Source organism: Myotis brandtii, unplaced genomic scaffold (assembly GCF_000412655.1).
Source record: "Myotis brandtii unplaced genomic scaffold, ASM41265v1 scaffold208, whole genome shotgun sequence".
NCBI classification, from domain to species: Eukaryota; Metazoa; Chordata; class Mammalia; order Chiroptera; family Vespertilionidae; genus Myotis; species Myotis brandtii.
In genome coordinates, this window is record NW_005357764.1 from 1,358,095 (window position 1) to 1,375,261 (window position 17,167).

Sequence of the window (17,167 nt, forward strand, 5' to 3'; positions counted from 1 at the left end):
ATCTTGTGTACCCCGCTTGCTGCAGGCCCCAGATCCCGTCTCCAGAGGCGACTGCAGCCGCAACACAACCCCAGGGGGGAAGTGAGGTGAGGAGGGCGTAGCAGAGGCGATGGCCTGCCGGGCGCCCCTCATCTATTCCGCTCGCATTTCTAAGTGCATGTGCCTGCCAGGCCCTGTGCGAGACAGGGGAGACGGTGGGGAGCTGAGCAGATGGGGCCCAGCTCTCAGGGAGCTGCCTTGCTGATGGGGCTGACAGATAATAAACAACACACAAATAAATAATCACTAAAGAGTGTGATTGGTGCTGGAAAGGAAATAGCAGGGAGCTGATAGAATTCAGTGGGGCCAAGGGTGAAGAGGCGTCTTCAGACTTCATGCTCACGAAAGGCTTTTCCGAGGTGGTGGTTATGAACCACGGCCTGCCGAGCGCAGGAACACGGTAGATGTGAATGTCCTGAGGCCAAAGACGGCGGGCCCTTGGGGAACCTAGAGCAGGTGGAGTGCGGTGGCGAGTGTGGGCACTGACCAGGAGAGCAGGGGTTTGGATATTATTCCATGTGCAATTCAGGACTCTGGGAAGGGGTGCCTGTAGCTGGTGGAGTTGGGGTGCCCAGAAGAAGGTGTCAGTCGGGAGGCCGTATGGTAGTGCCCCCTGCGAGGCTTTGGTGCCCTGGCGATATGGTGCCAGTCGGGCCCGAGAGGGCGGGTGGCTCGGTGTGTTTTAGAGCCTATCGGATGGGCTAGGTGTGGCCTGTTCCACCAGCTACAGGACCAGTCTGGAATGCTGCCATTCACACTCTGGCCCCCCAGAGTGGGAATGGTGCCATGGTTTGGGGTCCCATGGCATTGCTTCTAGCCTGGACCACCCCCTCACTGGTTGAGTGATCTGTCACACCACCCACCTCCCGGCACCTCTTTCCTGCAACGTGGCTGTGAGGGAGAGGAGAACTGAGCGGAACAGAGGAGGGTGTGGAAGCAAAGGATGTTTTTCAATCAGAGGAATTGGAAGAGGACATACAGATGTCTGAGAGACAGGTGAAGAGATGCTCACCATCATAATCATCAGGGAAATGCACATCAAAACCACAATGAGAGAGCACCTCACACCTGCCAGAATGGCTGTCAACAAGCAATCGTTGTCGATGTGGAGAAAAGGGAACCCTCCTGCACTGTTGATGGGATTGCAAGTTGGTGCAACCACCATGGAAAACAGTATGGAGAGTCCTCACAAAATTAAAAATGCAACTGCCATATGACCCGGCTGGGTACTTACCCAAAACACTAATTTGAAAACATGCATGCACCCTTATGTTCATTGCAGCATTACTTACAATAGCCAAGATATGGAAGCAACCCAAGTGGCCATCAATGGATAAATGGATAAAAGCAGGGGAGGGGCCATCTTTAACTTTCAACAATAAAGATAAATTTAAAAAATAAAAAGACCTGGTACGAATATGCAATGGAATATTACTCAGCCATAGAAAAAGAATGAAATCTTGCCATTTGTGACAACATGATGGACCTAAAGTGTGTTATGCTAAGTGAAATAAGGCAGAGAAAGATAAATAACTGTAGATTGCACTTATATGTGGACTCTAAAAAACAAAATAGACAAACAAAACAGAAAGAAAAAAAAAAACATTATAGATACGGAGACCAAATTGATGGTTGCCAGGTGACAGAAGGTTTGGGGGCTGGGTGGGAAAGGTAAAGGGATTAAGAAGTACAAATTGGTAGTTGCAGGGTAGTCACAGGGTGTCCAGCCCAGCATGGGGAATATCGTTAGCAATATTATAATAACTGCGTTTGGTGCCAAGTGGGTACTAGACTTACGAGGGTGATCCTTCATACGTCATATACACCTGAAATTAATACAATATTCTATGTCATCTGTAATTGAAAAAAATTGTTTTAATTATGAAATAAAATCAGGAATTGGAGCACATTTCAGAGCTGTGGGAAGGACCTGCCTGAGAGGTGGGCCCGCCTGTGACAGGTGAGAGGGAGGTGGGCGCGGGGCCCCCGGAAGGTGGAGGCGAGTCAGCTCCGCCTGAACCTGAGGGACCCGGAGAGGAGGTGGGCGCAGGCCCGGGTGCAGGCAGGTGTGTGCGTGTGGCATCGGGAAGAGGACGGGGCGTCCATCCAGCAGCTTCTCGTTTCTTTGTAAAACAGGGAGCAAGGTCTTTGGCTGAAAGTGAGAGGTCAGCTGTGTGGGTGTCCAGTGACCAAAGCCCTGCCCCGGCCATAGTTAGACTCAGGGGACGCACAGCCCCGTGTTCCATTCGTGGGTATTGGCACCATCATACATCAGTTTTCGAGTCAAAAATCTGTCTCACCTCTCTCCTTCCTCCATGCCCCATGCGCCCTTCCACCCCCACCTCCACCATTAAATCAAAGACCCAGTCCTGTCTGTCCTCACAAGTGTTTCCTGATGCATCTCTCCCCATCTCCACTGCCAGCAGGAGTCCAGGCTGCGTGGCCTACACAGGAGCAGCTGCATCGTGTCCCCTTGCCCACTCCGCCCCCTCGAATCACTCCTCCATGCCCAGGCCTTCGGGGCCCCTCCCCCTCACCCCCCTGGGTCATGATGTGGAGACAAAGCCCGGTGCTCCGTTTGGCCCTGCCTTCTCCCCAGCCCTCTCCTGCTGCAGCCCCCAAAGCCCAGTGATCTTGGCGTGCTGTGAGCTTTCCCATCTTTGCCATGCTCCTCTCTCCCCATTCCTCTCCCTGGAATCACCCCTCGTCCTCTGGACTCAGCCTAGCTTCCCGTCCTGAGTGGGCCCAGCCTCGATCCGGTCCTGTGCCTTCACCTGTGTAATTGTTTCCTAAATACCTGTTCTTCCAAGGAAAATTCTGAGTCCGAGATCTTGCCTCTTGCACTCACCCCTGCGTCCCATTATGTGCCTCCCTGTGCGGCCTCACTCTCCAGACCGTAGTCCCAGGTCGGCCGGGAGCAGACATGGCTTAGTGGAAAGTACGGAGGGTTTTGAGCTCCGCACCTAACCAATTACGTGGCCTTAAACAAGCCACTGTTTTCTGTTGTCGCCTGTCAAATGGGAGTGTTCATCATGCCTCTCACAAATTGTCCAGAAGGCCAGATGCATCGTGGATGTGCAATGTGCTTTGCACACCAGAAGGTGAGGACGCCTGTCGGTGTCATGCGTGTTCTCATGAGTCCGAGTCTCCGGAGACAAGCCCAGCTGGCGGCACCAGCAGCACCTGAGCTTCTAAACGTGTCCCCTCCAAGTGCCCTATGCACCCTAGCTCGGAGCCCTTCACCCCCACCTGGGCCTCCGGCACCGTCCACACGGCTGCCCAGCCCCACACATCCCAGAGCCCTATGCTTGCTCGTCCCTCTGCCCCAAATGTTTTCTCCCCAAGTCTCTCCCACAATTTGTCCTTTGGGCAGGAACAAGGTTCAGTTCCTCTCTGGATGGCCAAGATCCAACACGGGTGGCCCCAGCAGGGACCAGCAGCAGCCTCTGAGAGGAGTGTGTTAACCCCTACGTGTGTGCGGGATTGTCCTCACGCCCACCCCAGCCCCACAAGGGCAAAGGCTGGGCCCATGACAGCATCTCAGCCTTGGTGAGGGGAGGCCGGTAGCTGTTGAGGGAGGGCCCGCCGGGGCGGGGACCTCTCTCCCTTTGGTTCTGACTGTGGCCTCTCTGCTTGTGTTTTGCAGGTCCTCCAGTAAGTGCCCTGGATTATGCTCTCTGCTCCTGAAAGATAAGACATTTTGTTCTCTCTCTGTGGCACTTCCTTGAAAATAATACTTAGTTAGAGAGGTGTGTCCTAAAAAAAAAAAAAAATCAGTCCAGACAGGGGTCGTATCTTTTTAAATTTGTAGATGCACGCAAGCGCAGAACTCAGCAGGCTCCACTTGCCCCTGTGACCATTTGCCTTCCAAGAGAGCGGGCAGCAGCCTGGCTGCCCCTCACCCAGGCCCTGGCTCCAGGGGGCACAGAAGGCGAGCACCACACCCACATTTCTAACTGCCCTGCAGCAGTGCGTCTGTTTCTGTGATTTTTGTCTCACGTGCTTTGGCACAAAAGGCTCTGGAGTCCAGCAGTTACGCCAGGAATGAGTTGGGCTTCGTAACTAGATTCCGGGCTCCGTTTCTCTCTGCCAAAATCCATTTGGCTCCCTGGGTTGGGCAGCGGGCCATAAGGGCACTGGGTTTGAGAAAGGTGTAGGGGAAGCACTGGTGGCCGAGGCAGCATTGAACATCGGGGATCATCCGCCCAGAAACCCAGTTCTTCTTCAAGAAACGCAACAAGTCTATGAGCCATGGCGCCAGGGTTTCCGAGCCCGACCTATCCTGGCGACTCCATTCCAGAAGCGCACTGAGAGCCTGCCCGAGTCAACCCGAGTCAGAATGCACCTTCCGAAGGAATTCCTTTCGGATGACTGTCTTATTTTCTACTTCCACTTACCATGATTCATTTCCTGATCGGCACCCTAGCTGCGCCCGAGAGCCAGCCAGCAGGCGTGTGCAGGCTGATGGCCACACTCATTTCCTGATCGGCACCCTTCGGAATCCGGGCTTCCCGGCACTAGCTGCGCCCAAGAGCCAGCCAGCAGGCGTGTGCAGGCTGATGGCCACAGGCAGTTTCCCACAGTGGAGTCATTCCTGGCGTCACAGGGAAGGTAGCCGAAGTGCATAATGCAGAGGGCTGTGGAGCGGGGGGTTGTGAGCGTGCAAAACAAAATGCAGATCCTGAGGCTGCAGCCTGAGCTGGATGCCACCCCGTGAGACGCAGCCAGGCAGGCAGTGCTCCGAGCATGCGGGACAGAGCATCCAGGAGCAGTGAATGCCTCCCCTGCCATCGCTCTGGCTTCGAACGCTGCCTTCCTCAGTTCCCCCGTCCAGTGGCAGCCGGCAGGAAGCCCTCATCAGCTCTCTAGGCCTCTCTGCAGTTTAGGAGCATTTTCCTTAGTGGCTGTGACAGCGCCCTTGGGAGCCCCGTGTGCCCCTGTGGTCCTCACCGTGTGTGTGCCGGCTGCCACGGGAGGACTCGCGTGGATGTGTGCCCCTGGTGGCCCCTGCAGCCTGGCCCAGTGCAGCAGGAAACGGGGTGCTCCATCCCCTAGACTTGTCAGAGCCCTGAGTCTCCCCAAAGGCATCGGTTACCCACCAGCAGCCTCTGCTGCAAACCCATAGAACACCGGGGGGAGCGGTGTGGGGCCCGATTGAGTGCTAAGTGCTGCCATATGGTTTTCTGCCGAAAGTCTGATTATTAATGACGTATTAATTACCACAGGGGCAATCAGGACGAGATGGCTACCCGGTAATTTGCCGTTTATTTTTTGCTCTCTTTGCCCTTTTCTCTCAAGCCAGTATTCTTCCTCCAAGCCTTTATTTAACTGTCTGCACTCCTCTCTCTCTGCTCCTCAGGGACTGGTCTTTCTTGGTGGGATTAGCATTGATCTGTGGGGCTGGCCTGGTGGGGAGCCTGCAGCTCCAGCTGCCCTGCAGGCAAGGCAAAGCGGCTTTGAGATGTCGCCTTGCTGTCCTGAGCCCACCCAGCACTGCTCTTCCTGTCTGTCTCCCCTCGCAGGGCCCAGCCCTGGGCTATGGAGCACCCTCTTCCCAGAACACCCGTCCCGCCCACCCTGTCCGTCACCCCTAGGGGGCGGGAGACCTTGGTTCCAGTTTGGCCTTTGTGATGTCATCACTTGTCAGGTCTTTTACAATTAAACCTAAAACGTAGCTTATATTGGAATCAACGTCCCCAGCCCAGGCTGGGTGCGGGCCACATAAGAAGCAGGTTGAAAGGCAGCTGGCGGGGCTGAGTCCTGCATAGAAGTCCAGACGCATCAGCGCAGGGGCGAGCCTGTGGAAGGAGAGTGTGGCAGGACCATCGTGTGGGGCAGTGGTCGGCAAACCTCGGCTCGCGAGCCACATGCGGCTCTTTGGCCCCTTGAGTGTGGCTCTTCCACAAAATACCGGCTCTTCCACAAAATACCGACTTCTGCGCATGGACCACGAAGTTTCAATCGCACTGTACCTGTGCGCCCACACGTGGTATTTTGTGGAAGGGCCACACTCAAGGGGCCAAAGAGCCGCATGTGGCTCGCGAGCCGAGGTTTGCCGCGCATGGACCACGAAGTTTCAATCGCACTGTACCTGTGCGCCCACACGTGGTATTTTGTGGAAGGGCCACACTCAAGGGGCCAAAGAGCCGCATGTGGCTCGCAAGCCGCGGTTTGCTGAACACGGGTGTTGGGGAATGTGTTTGTCCTGGGCCTCAGGCCGGGGAGGGAAACGTGGACTGATTCAGAGGCCTCTTTAACGGTCAGATCTGTCCAGACCCTGGTGATGGAGGCAAGGTGGGGGTCCCAGTCCGGCAGGAGCCGCCTTCCCAAGAGGCTGTGGAGGGCAGTCAGCCCCAGGCATCAAGGAAACTGGGCTTGGATTCCAATGCTGGGCTTCCTAGCTGGTGACCTGGGGGAAGGCGCTCACCTGTCTGAGCTTCAGCTTCCTGCTCTGTGAAGTGGGGTGGTGCGGGCCTCCCTCACAGCATTGGAGTTGGGAGTAAATGAGATTGAGGAGGTGACAGTGATACAAAATGTGTCACAAGCCAGACCCCGTGGGACTCAGTGGGGCCTTTGGGATCATTGATCTCCTGTTCAGAGTGGCCCACACTGGGCTCAGTAGCGTTTGGGGTCAGCTCCCCCAGCGGCAGCAGCCTGGTCCCCGTGAGGTACCAGCCAGGTAGCACCTGAGGGCCGGGCCCCCCGCCTCCCCGCAGCCGTCCTGGATTAGGGAGGAGTAAGGGTCCTACATGGCAGCTAGAGCCTCCGAACCACAGGCTTTTGCTGGAATATTTCAGCCTCAGGTCGTGGGACTCTTCGATCCAGCAGCTCAGGACTGAAAGCTTTCTGCCAGAACTCTCCAGTCCCGCCCTCCAGGCGACCACGCACCCTTACACTCCAGCTGACTCCTGACTGTAGATGCCTGTGTCCAAAGGGCTGAGAGTTAAAAATAATAACTAATAACAATAATAAGGGCCGAGGGTGGTGGCTGGAGGCTGGTGAGGGGTTCTTCCCTCGGCACCCGTTGTCTTCTCCTCTGAGTACATGGTGACCCCGGACCCCGCCCTCCCTGGCATCAGAGAGGGCGTTGGCTGATGAGGGGGCAGGCTCTGTGGGCCACAGGCAGGAGTCCGGGTGTGGAGTGAGGCAGCCGAGGGTTGAATCCAGGGATTGAACCACTTGGCTGCCCTAAGGCTCCATTTCCTTCCCTGTGAAGAGAGGAGCTGGGGATCAGGGGAACTGAGGTCACTCCTGGAGCACCCAGACATTGCCGGTCACAGCCGACGGTCGCCAGGTCATGGGGTGGCACAGGACTGCGGGGAATCTCGCCTGAGGGGGGTTAGTGTGTGAGATGCCTGGTGCCCAGCCTGGGCCAGAGACGGGGCTCTGAATGTGGGAGTCAGGAGGCCGGGGGCGGACGTGCATGCCGTGGGACCATCTGGTGTGAAGTTAGCTTAGTGTGTGAGATGCCTGGTGCCCAGCCTGGGCTCTGAATGTGGGAGTCAGGAGGCCGGGGGCAGACGTGCATGCCGTGGGACCATCTGGTGTGAAGTTAGCAGCTTTCTGGGAAGGAGGCAGGTGAGGGCACTGTTTGCTGGCAGCTCTGGTCAGTGCCTGTGGCCCCGCCAGCTCTTCACCACCAGGAAGCCAGTGTCACACCCCCAGGGCTGGGTCACCCCTTTTCCTGAGGTTGCCCAGCCCCAGTTTGCAGGCCCATCACTGTTTCGACCAATCTGGGCCTTTTCCCTGGCAGGGCTGGCCCTGCTCACCGCCGGGCCTGGGCGTTTGTGCCTCCAGCCCAGGAGCCAGCCTGTGACCCCGCTGCCTGCCACCAAGCACCCTCCGTGCAGCCCTGTCTTGAGGGCCGGCCCTTCCATGAGGGCCACAGGGTGGGGGCAACACCCCTCCTGACTGCCCCGCAGCAGGGAAAGGGGGCCCATGTGGACAGGAGGGTAGGAGGCTCTCGGGGCTCATGTTTGGAGCTGAAATCCACTCTTGGCCAGTGGAGGGCCTGGCTCGCAGCCTGGGGTCTGTTTACAGGCCTCTGCATGTGGTCATCCCAGAGGCCGGGGCAAGTTCCCCGGCGCGAGGGGCCAGAGCCGCCTCAGAGGCACCTCGGGTGCTGAGTGTCACAGGGACTCCCCGGCGGTCAGACCCCAGTTGGGTCCTGGCTCAGCTGTGCACACTCGGCCGGCTGCTCAGCCTCTCGGAACATGGGAAGATCACACCCACAGAGCTGGAGGGTGGAGGAAAGACGAGCTTGGGAAATCATTGTGACCCACCAGCAAACATTGGCCGCGTTTGGAGAAGAAAACAGCTTTGAGGCCCTGCAGTTGCAGAAAAGGGGTTTACCTGGTAAACTTCAAACCAGCCTCAGGGAGGGCTTTTTTTTTTTTTTTGTAGTTTGTGCCTAAAACAAATCACGTCCTACGGGGAAGTAAGAGCAAGAAAAGAGTCCAGGAGGGCCATGGTGGAGACTGCCGGCTGCGTTTCTGGATTAATCCAGGCTGGCCCCTCCCCTGAGCAAGACCAGCGGAAACCAGGTCCATATGTGGGCCTGATAGTGGGGGGCGGGGGAGGTGGACGTAGGAGCCACCCACGTCTGTGGGGTGGGGTGCAGACTAACCCGGGCTGGGGTCCCATGTCCACAGGCATCTTGCACAGAGGCTGGCCCGTCCTTCCTGCCACAGGGGTTCATTAATGGCTCTCTGCCGATGACAATAGAAGCGTGTTTATTATAAAAACTTACCAAAATAGAGAAAAGCACAGAAAAGGAAAAAGCAGTCATCCGTGACCCTACCACCCACAGACAAGTCCTGTCAATATTTTGGCGTTTGTTCTTCCAGCATTTTTTATGCACAAGTTTGTGTCTATATTTCTTAGTCTAAAACTGCGATTACCGGGGACATGTTTTCTGTAGCTGATATTTTTCACTTAATGTATCATGAGATTTTTCCACATCATTAAGAATTCTTATAGGATGTAATAGCTACATAGTATTTTATCATATATAATTTACTTAACCAGGTTCCAAGTTGTAGTATTTATAGTGACAATTTTTCACCCTGCAGTCAACATCCTGGGAATAAATCTAGACTTACTTCCATGATTATGTCCTTAGGATAAATGTCTAGAAGTTGAATTGCTGGACCAAAGGGTTTGCACATGTTTCAGGCTTTTGATGTGTATTGCCAAATTGCCCTCCAGGAGGCTGCACTAATTTACATTCCCACCAACAGCGTCTGAACGCTACACGTTTCCCCAAACCCTGGCCAACTGTGGGTAATATCATACTTTTTAAATCGATGCCAATATGATAAGTTAAGAAATAGATGTGTGTATGTATGTATCTTGTTTTAATTTAGGGTGTATTTTCATTAGAAGTGTAGTTTTAGAGATTAAACTAGTTTTGAAGGCTTCTGTAATTCTAACTGCCACCTGGTGGTAGCGTTTGGAATTGCAGGCACAGCATTTAAAGAGGAAATCTGCAGGTTTAAGAGCTTTCAGATCCCAATTGGTCCAGGGACTGCAGACAAGATGGAATTGGCAGCACAGGGGAATTTTGAGCTCAGAACATGGTGAGTCCAAGATGGGACCGGCAGAGGAGCACTGGGCACCGCATTCTTGCATTTTGGAGCAGTAATCAGCACTTACATTGATAAAGTGATTTAGCCATCTCATGACTAGGAGGCTTGGCTCTGTTCAATAGATCTGTAAGGTATGCCATGCCCTGTGCAGCCCACAAAGATGAATCAGACCCAGTCGCAGTCCTTGGGGAGCCATGGGGGGGTTGTAACCCAGCCAGTTTGCCATAGGACAGAGAGGGAGGAACGATCAGGTGTCACTGTGAATTTCCTGGAGGTTTCTTATCACAATCCCCATTTTTTGTCTCCAGACTCTGGCTTATGCACAAGATGAGAAAACTTGTCTCTCATGCAGGACTCCATCTCGCCTATCCCTTGACTTTTGTCCAGGAAACATTAGAACTCACATCATCTCCTATTTACAAGGCAAAAGCCTCACTTTTTCTCCTCCTTGGCATTTGACCTTTCTGGCTCTTACCATTGAACTTTAGTGGTTTTCTGGTTTATTTTACACCTTCAGAATGCAATTTAACATTTCCTGGGGAAAAAAAATGTGTATTTGGTAACATTTTCCAGGGTTTAAGATTTCTCTGCATTTGGACAGATGAGGAAGGTGTTAGGCTGTGAGGCCGGAGGTGCATGGGCATCGTGGAACTCGGCGCGTGCCAGCGGGGCTGTGGCCCTGGGGTGGGGAGTGGGTGTGCCATCTCATCCACCAGTGACTGTGCAGGGGCTTTTCTGGGTCTTTGGGCCAGCACCAGGCAAGAGAGACAAAGCCTCTCCCTGTAGTGGGGAGGAGAGAAGCAACAAACAGGTAAACAAATAAACCAACAAGATAGCTCAAACAATAACACGCGGCAGAAAGAGAACAAAGCAGGGATGTGATGCGAGTGCTGGCTGCGTGGATGAGTCGGTTTAAATTGGAAATTGGATTGAATAATCAGAAGGTTCTTGGGGAAGATGGCATGTGAGCTAAGACTTAAATGATGTAAAAGATGCCGTGATCTTGAGGGGAAAAGAGCTCCTGGCAGAGGAAAGTGCACAAGTAATGAGTTGGGAACAAGCTTCATGTGTCCAGCGAGGCCAGTGTGGCTGGAGTGAGCGAGCACGTGATGGGAAGATGCTGGAAGGAAAAGCAGGGAGGTCTCCAGGGCTCCATCGAGTAGAATCTTGGAGGCCACAGTGAGAGGTGGGAGGCCAGAAAACCCTGGCTCTGTATTTATAGAAACCACTTGTCCCCAGAGACGTAGCATGGAGCCAAGGGCTCAGAGTCTCCCTCCAGAGGAACCGGAAGAAAGGACTATCCCCTCCCATCCCCCAAACCCTTCCATCATGCCAGGAAGCAAGTGCACCTACTGAGTGCTTGCTGTGTGCACGCTCTCACGTGCTCTCCCCCTGGGAGGCTGATGGTGTCGGCCCTACTTGACAGACCAGGAAGCTGAGCTCAGGGGCTGTCAGGGCTTGGCTGAGACACAAGCCCACCGGCACGAGAAAGCCCAGTTAACACCCAAGCTGCCGTCTCTCCTCCATCACAGGAACTGCCACCAGTAAGCAGGTCTAGAATGAATGTTCCATCTCTCCTCCTCACCTTTTTCTTACCTGGTCCTGGAGCTCTCTCCCCGTGCACTGCTGTCCACCTCATTATGAAGTTGTTAAGACCCTTTCTTGCTCTCCAAAAACACACACACAGAAAAAAACCAAGTCTAACTTAAGAAAGAATCCATTCCACCTTCTCTGCTGTCCCTCACTCATACACCTGTGTCATAGTCATTACTAGAAATTAGGAAGCAAGTCTAACTTAAGAAAGAATCCATTTCTCCACAGTTGTGATGGAGGTCCCACCCCTGCCCTTAGGTAGTCACTTAGCCTTTCTGGGCTTCTGTGTCCACCTTTGCAAAGTGTGAGGCTTGGCCTGGATGAAAACATTAGGAATCAGATCTGTACAACACTTCAGTTTCAAAGCACATCCCATCCCTGTGCATTATGACTTGTACCCATTTCGCGGATTGAAAAACTGAGGCTTATAGTAGCCATGCCACTTTTCCAGATCTCACAGTGGCAAATATGTGGGCCTGGCTTCCTCCTGCAGACCCCTATGGCCCAGATGGTGGTCTGTCCTCCTACCACCTGCCTGGAAGAGTGGGGAGGGGGAGGGGAGAAGCTGCGGAGGGTGAGCGAGGCATCTGGGAACTGAGGGCAGCAGCAGCAGCAGCAGCAGCACAGGTCTCCTGTCTCTTAGCTGCCCCATATGTGACACTTGAGAGGACACTGGGAAACACACATCATTTCTGCAAGTGCTCGTAGGTCCCCACTGATTTGGGCTCTGAACTACTTGATTAAGTGGCTGTCTGGGCCCGGCCACCTCTACTGGGATTCTGATCACAGATGAAAGCCTGTCACCCACCCATCCCACCCACTGTCCCCCAGTGGGGAGGGCTGTAGTGCACGTAGACAGGACTGCTGTCCGCGGAGGAAGAAGCGCTAACTCTGCCTGGGGCAGGGGAGGCCTCACAGAAGAGGTGCCTTTGAGGTATGTCTTGAGGGATGAGTAGGAGTTTGGCAGGAGGACAACATGGAAAGGCATTTCATGTAGAAAGGGGTCCAGGTAGGAGGCGGTTGCAATCATTGGCGGCTGAAGCCTGCATTAAGGTGAGGGACCAGAACCAGCACTCCTCACTCCCGGCAGCGCCAGCCGTCCGGCACAGTGCCCAGGACCCATCTGGCTAACTGCACAGGAGTCGTGGGGAGGGGGAGCTGCACAGTGTCTTCAGGGCAGTAATGGGAGCCCCGACTGCCTGGGCCCTGGGACGGCAGAAGCTCTGAGCTGAAATGTGACCCGAGTGGCAGGGCCTCAACCTGGGACCAATTTCGAAATGAATGACTCAGTTTGACTGTTTGGAATTAATCAAGTGAACAAAGAAGGACCACAGAGCAGCACACATTCAAATTTCTTGCACTCTCGTGGTTTCAAAAACAGCTTTGATTGTAAAAATGTAATGAGTTAAATGATTCTCTGGAACATCCCAGATTCATCTGTTTTTAGGGTCTGACATCCTACATCTCATTTTAATCTGACCCCTGCAGCGCCGCTCCCCAGCTCTCCGGATCCCAGTGGAGCGGGAACAGGATGAAAGCAGATTTCCCAAAGCGAAAGCCCCAGATTGGAACCGGGGAGACAGCCAGGCCCTCAGGAAAGGGCCACCCCGCCGGCCTTTCCTCCCAGGTGTTCATTCACTCGTACCTCTTGCCTTGCGCCCATGCTGTGTCCCCAGCATCCCCTTGAGTGTGGGGCAGCTGAGAGACAGGAGGCCTGTGCTACGGCTGCGGCTGCCCTCGGTTCCCGGATGCCTGGCTCACCCCCTGCAGCTTCTCCCTCTTCCCCCAGCCCGTTTCAGCCTCCGTGGTGCCTGCTCCCAAGTCCAGCTCTAAGAGAACACGTCCAGGCCTTCTGGGTGCCTGTGACGACCTCTTTGCAGAGTGGGACCCTCCAGACTGGTTGTGGGCTGACCTCTTCCCGCTTCCCCAGGCAGCAAAGCACAACCCCACTCACTCCCCTATTGCACGAAGAGGGTGCTCACAGACCCGCACTGGTCACTGCGGCAAAGGCAGGGATTCCGGATGATAGACTCGCGAGAAAGCAGGTGTTTTGGCATGAAGCTGGCCCACCCAGCTTCTCCTGAAACCAGGGGCTGGACCCTGCCCTGTCCATGTGGTGGAGAGAGCTGGGCTTTGGGGCTCTGTAGACTGTGTGACCGCAAGCACGTCCCTAACCCTCTTCAGCAGTTGGGGGAAGCCCAGCGCTGGGTTCCGTGACAGTTCCTGCCGCTGTGATGATCGCTGACCCCAGAAGGGGGCGCCCTGGAGGCCGAAGGAGTCCCTCTCTAGCCAGTGTCCCCAATGCCCAGCGTCCTGGCTGCACTCCCAGGCCCAGGGCTGAACGCAGCAGTCAGCGGCGCCCAGAGCAGCCTTCCCCGGGTCAAGAGCGCCCTCTGGTGCTCCCCGGCTGGCCCTGGAGCCGGTGGGAAACCACGTTCGTTCATAGAGGCGCCCGCCTGAGGGTTCATTCAACAAATACTTGTTGTTTTCTCACTACATATGAGGGACTTCGTTTGGTATTTGAGATACAATCTCAAGAACTATGTCTAGGGGCCCTACCCCCGTGGAGGCTGTGGCTGGGTTGGAGAGAGAATCAGAATTCATGGGAAGTGCCACCTCCCTGCGCACGGTGGTCAAGGCCAGGAAGATACAGGTTGCTTCTAACTATAACTACTATAGGGGGCCCAGCCTACTGGGCTCAGGGGGCCAAAGGGAGGGACGAGCCAAGGTCAGAAGCTGGGTAGGTGCTGACAAGTGGGGAGCTGCGGAGGGGCGGAGAGGGAGAGGTCGGAGAGAGAGAGCACTCCTAAGACAGGCCAGGCTGGCGAGGGAGCAGAAGTGAGGGTGGAGGCGACAGGCGGGTAGCCCTGGGAGCCCAGCCGCATGGAGCCAGGTGACTGCCTTCCCAGGGGCCACACGGTGGAGGGAATTCGAAGTGACACCCAGCCCGGGAGAGGCAGACTTAAACAAAAACTTTGCAAACCCATCAGGCTGCCCAGGGAGCAGCTCCCAATCCCTGGAGGTGTGCAAGTCGGGGCTGCACACCCACCTATCGGGAAGGTGTGTCATCTCCCAAGGTGCGGGGAGTTGTTCCACTAACGGGGCCTCCCCTCTGGGGGCCGCTCAGACCCACACTCAGTGGGCCGGGATGGCATAGCCCAGCGTGGGGAGCCTGGGGAAGGCACTCATAGGCACCCCTCAGAGCCAGGCCAGCGGTGGCACTGGAGCCTCAGGCACAGTCACTGTGGGGGGAGGTGGCGAGAAGACAGCAGTGGAAGCTGTGCTGTGGGGTGAGGGGGGTTGAGGAAGGCTTCTCAGAGGTGGCATGTGAGTCTCCAAGGAGACATGGGGGGGGGGGGCAGAGGCTCTGCCCAAGGGCGGTGGGGGAGGGTGTGCCCCAGGGGGATGGTGAGGTGGGAAGCACTCAGGGCTCAGGCCTGAGACTCAGGTCGAACCCCCAGCTTCATTGGCCATGCTTGGACTCTCCCAGCTTCAGTTTCCTCATCTGTGCAATGGGGATAATGATGGTACCCACCTGGCAGGGCTGTGCTCCATGTTGGCAACGTCCAGATGACAAGGCAAAGGAGTGTGTCTTTTAGCTCCACCCCGTTTCCTGGACTCCCCCCAGAACTGGCCCAGTGAATTACAGTCACTCACCGTCCCACTGGGTGTCGCTCCAGGTCGGGCACTGTCAGCCATGGGGGTCATTTCATCCACACCCCACCCACTTTCTAGAGGAGGAAAAGGGCTCCAGAGAAGCTGTGCCGCTCGCTGTGAGGTCTGCAGGGCAGGGGTATCGCACTCAGGACGTCCCCACGACTTCGGAGTCAGGAAGGCTGGCCGTGTGGGGCAGAGGCAGGGAGGCTGGTGGAGGCTGGTCCAGGAGAGAGGCCAAGTCCTAGACAGGGGCGGGTGGGGGACCAGAGAGAGGGCCACAGCTTAGAGAGATGGATGGTTCAGAGCCAGAATTGCAGGCTCGCAAGCTCATTATTGCCTTGCAGGGGCAGCCAGGTGAAGAAACAAGTGAGGGAGGCTGGGTGCAGGAGTGTGGGGAACGGTGGGGCCTGGGCTGAACTGGGGGCTCATGCCCCATCTACTGGTGGTGCCCAGTTCAGCCCATGCAGATCGATCATTACATCTTCCAATATTTCAAGAGAGGCTAGAAACCCAAGATTTACATGAAATCTTTCACTCTTGAAGGCTCATTACCAGTGGATGACAATTGTCTTGTCTGTGGAAACCAAGGAGGGCCCGCGGCCCGACGGCAGCTTTTAGAGAGGCCCGATGATCAAACCTGAGAGAGGCCGGAGGGAGGCACTGAGGGCCCCAAAGACTAAGGCTGGGGTAGAAGGTGCAGAGCAGAGGTGTGGCCTGGGCGTGGCCAGGGCAGCGGGGTCCCTGCAGACAACCTCCGTGTCTGCTGGCTGCCAGCTGCCCCGGTCACCCTGTGCCCTGTGTCCGGGAAATGCCAGCTCTCAGTCGCCTCTTCTGAGCTGTGCTGTCCCAGGACGGCTGCCTCTCTTTATTTAGACTGTCTTCATCATGTCCCCCGGGGACTGTCACCCTCTAGTAGCTGCTTCCCTGTCCTGCTAGATCGCCGTCCCAGCAGGTGGCCACCAAAACGGGTGCCCAGCCTGTCTGCTACGTCCGGTGTCTCCCATCAGACCCGCCCGAGCTGCAGACATCGGCCCTGAGGCCGCTCAGACAGACAGCCTGCCTCCCTGGCCCACCTTCCACCCTCCCACACCCATGGGGAGCCCATTACCCCCTCCACCCCACCCGGGAACAGTTTTCCCTGAGACCTGACAGGGTAATTATGTAACAGGCAAATGTGTAATTTAAGCAGGTATTGGGGGACGGGTTCAAAGGCATCGCACCACCTCTTCTAGCCGTGATGTATAATGTGGACACACGGGTAATTGCTTCCAGCAGACTGAGCGTGCTCTCTCCCAAAATAGAAGCCAGCTGGCTGCTGGCCTCACAGAACCGTAGCGCTGGAAGGGACCTGGAGATGTTCTAAGCCAGTGGTCGGCAAACTGCGGCTTGCGAGCCACACGCGGCTCTTTGGCCCCTTGAGTGTGGCTCTTCCACAAAATACCGACTTCTGCGCATGGGCCACGAAGTTTCAGTCGCACTGTAAGTGCGCACCCGCACGTGGTATTTTGTGGAAGAGCCACACTCAAGGGGCCAAAGAGCCGCATGTGGCTCGCGAGCCGCAGTTTGCCGACCACTGTTCTAGGCCAAGGGTTACAAACCCAGGTGCCCCTCCACGCTGGCACGTCACTCCATGGGGCAGCGGGCCAGGCGTGAGGCGTCGGGAGGGGCAGAGCCTGTGGCCTGGGCGGTCCCGCCGAAGGAGCACTGGGCCCTGCGGATATTGCCAGGCATGGAGGCCCCGGAATACGAGGGCTTCAACTTTGCCAGAAAAGTCCAAACTCAGGATGTTTATGTGAAATGTCACGATTTTAAAATGTAGCAACTACTTCGGTGAGTTGTTTGTTTTTGTTTTTGTTGTTTTAACTGCGTGGACCAAATCAAACCTGGCTCCAGGCCCGGCCTTTCGCTGTCCAGATGAGGAGTGGGAAGGCGGCAGCCTGCGAGGCCGAGGAGCGAGTGAAGGGCAGATCCCGGGTCCCAGCTACAGCCCCGCAGTCCCCTCGCCTGCTGCGAGGTGGGGCGCACTTGGTGACTGCAGAGCCCCCCTGCAGAGTGCCCCAGGCCCCGGGGAGGGGTCCCCGAGAGGAGCCGGGTGCCAGGCTGCGCTCCGGGGCTCGAGCTGCAGCCAGGCTGGACCTCAGAAGAGAGGGTCCTTCCTTCCCGTTCCCAAAGGCAGGATTCACGTCTGGACAGTTGCTCCGCCCCACAGTCTTGCTGTGGCCAGCATGTGTGCAAACAGCCTGGCCTGAGAAATCAGCACCACATGGAACCGGTCCACCCCAAGGGCCTGT

General features: G+C 55.9%; 1 protein-coding gene across 1 annotated transcript in view; it reads left to right on the forward strand.

The window, feature by feature from the left end:
- Positions 1–17,167, forward strand: part of COL23A1 (collagen, type XXIII, alpha 1) — a gene marked incomplete at its 5' end in the record, with an annotated part of 284,504 nt that overhangs the window by 220,282 nt on the left and 47,055 nt on the right. Inside the window, 2 exons of the mRNA XM_014539164.1 lie at positions 3,686–3,693; positions 5,265–5,291. Coding sequence (XP_014394650.1) covers positions 3,686–3,693; positions 5,265–5,291 — 35 coding nt within the window. The remainder of the gene's footprint in view (positions 1–3,685; positions 3,694–5,264; positions 5,292–17,167) is intronic.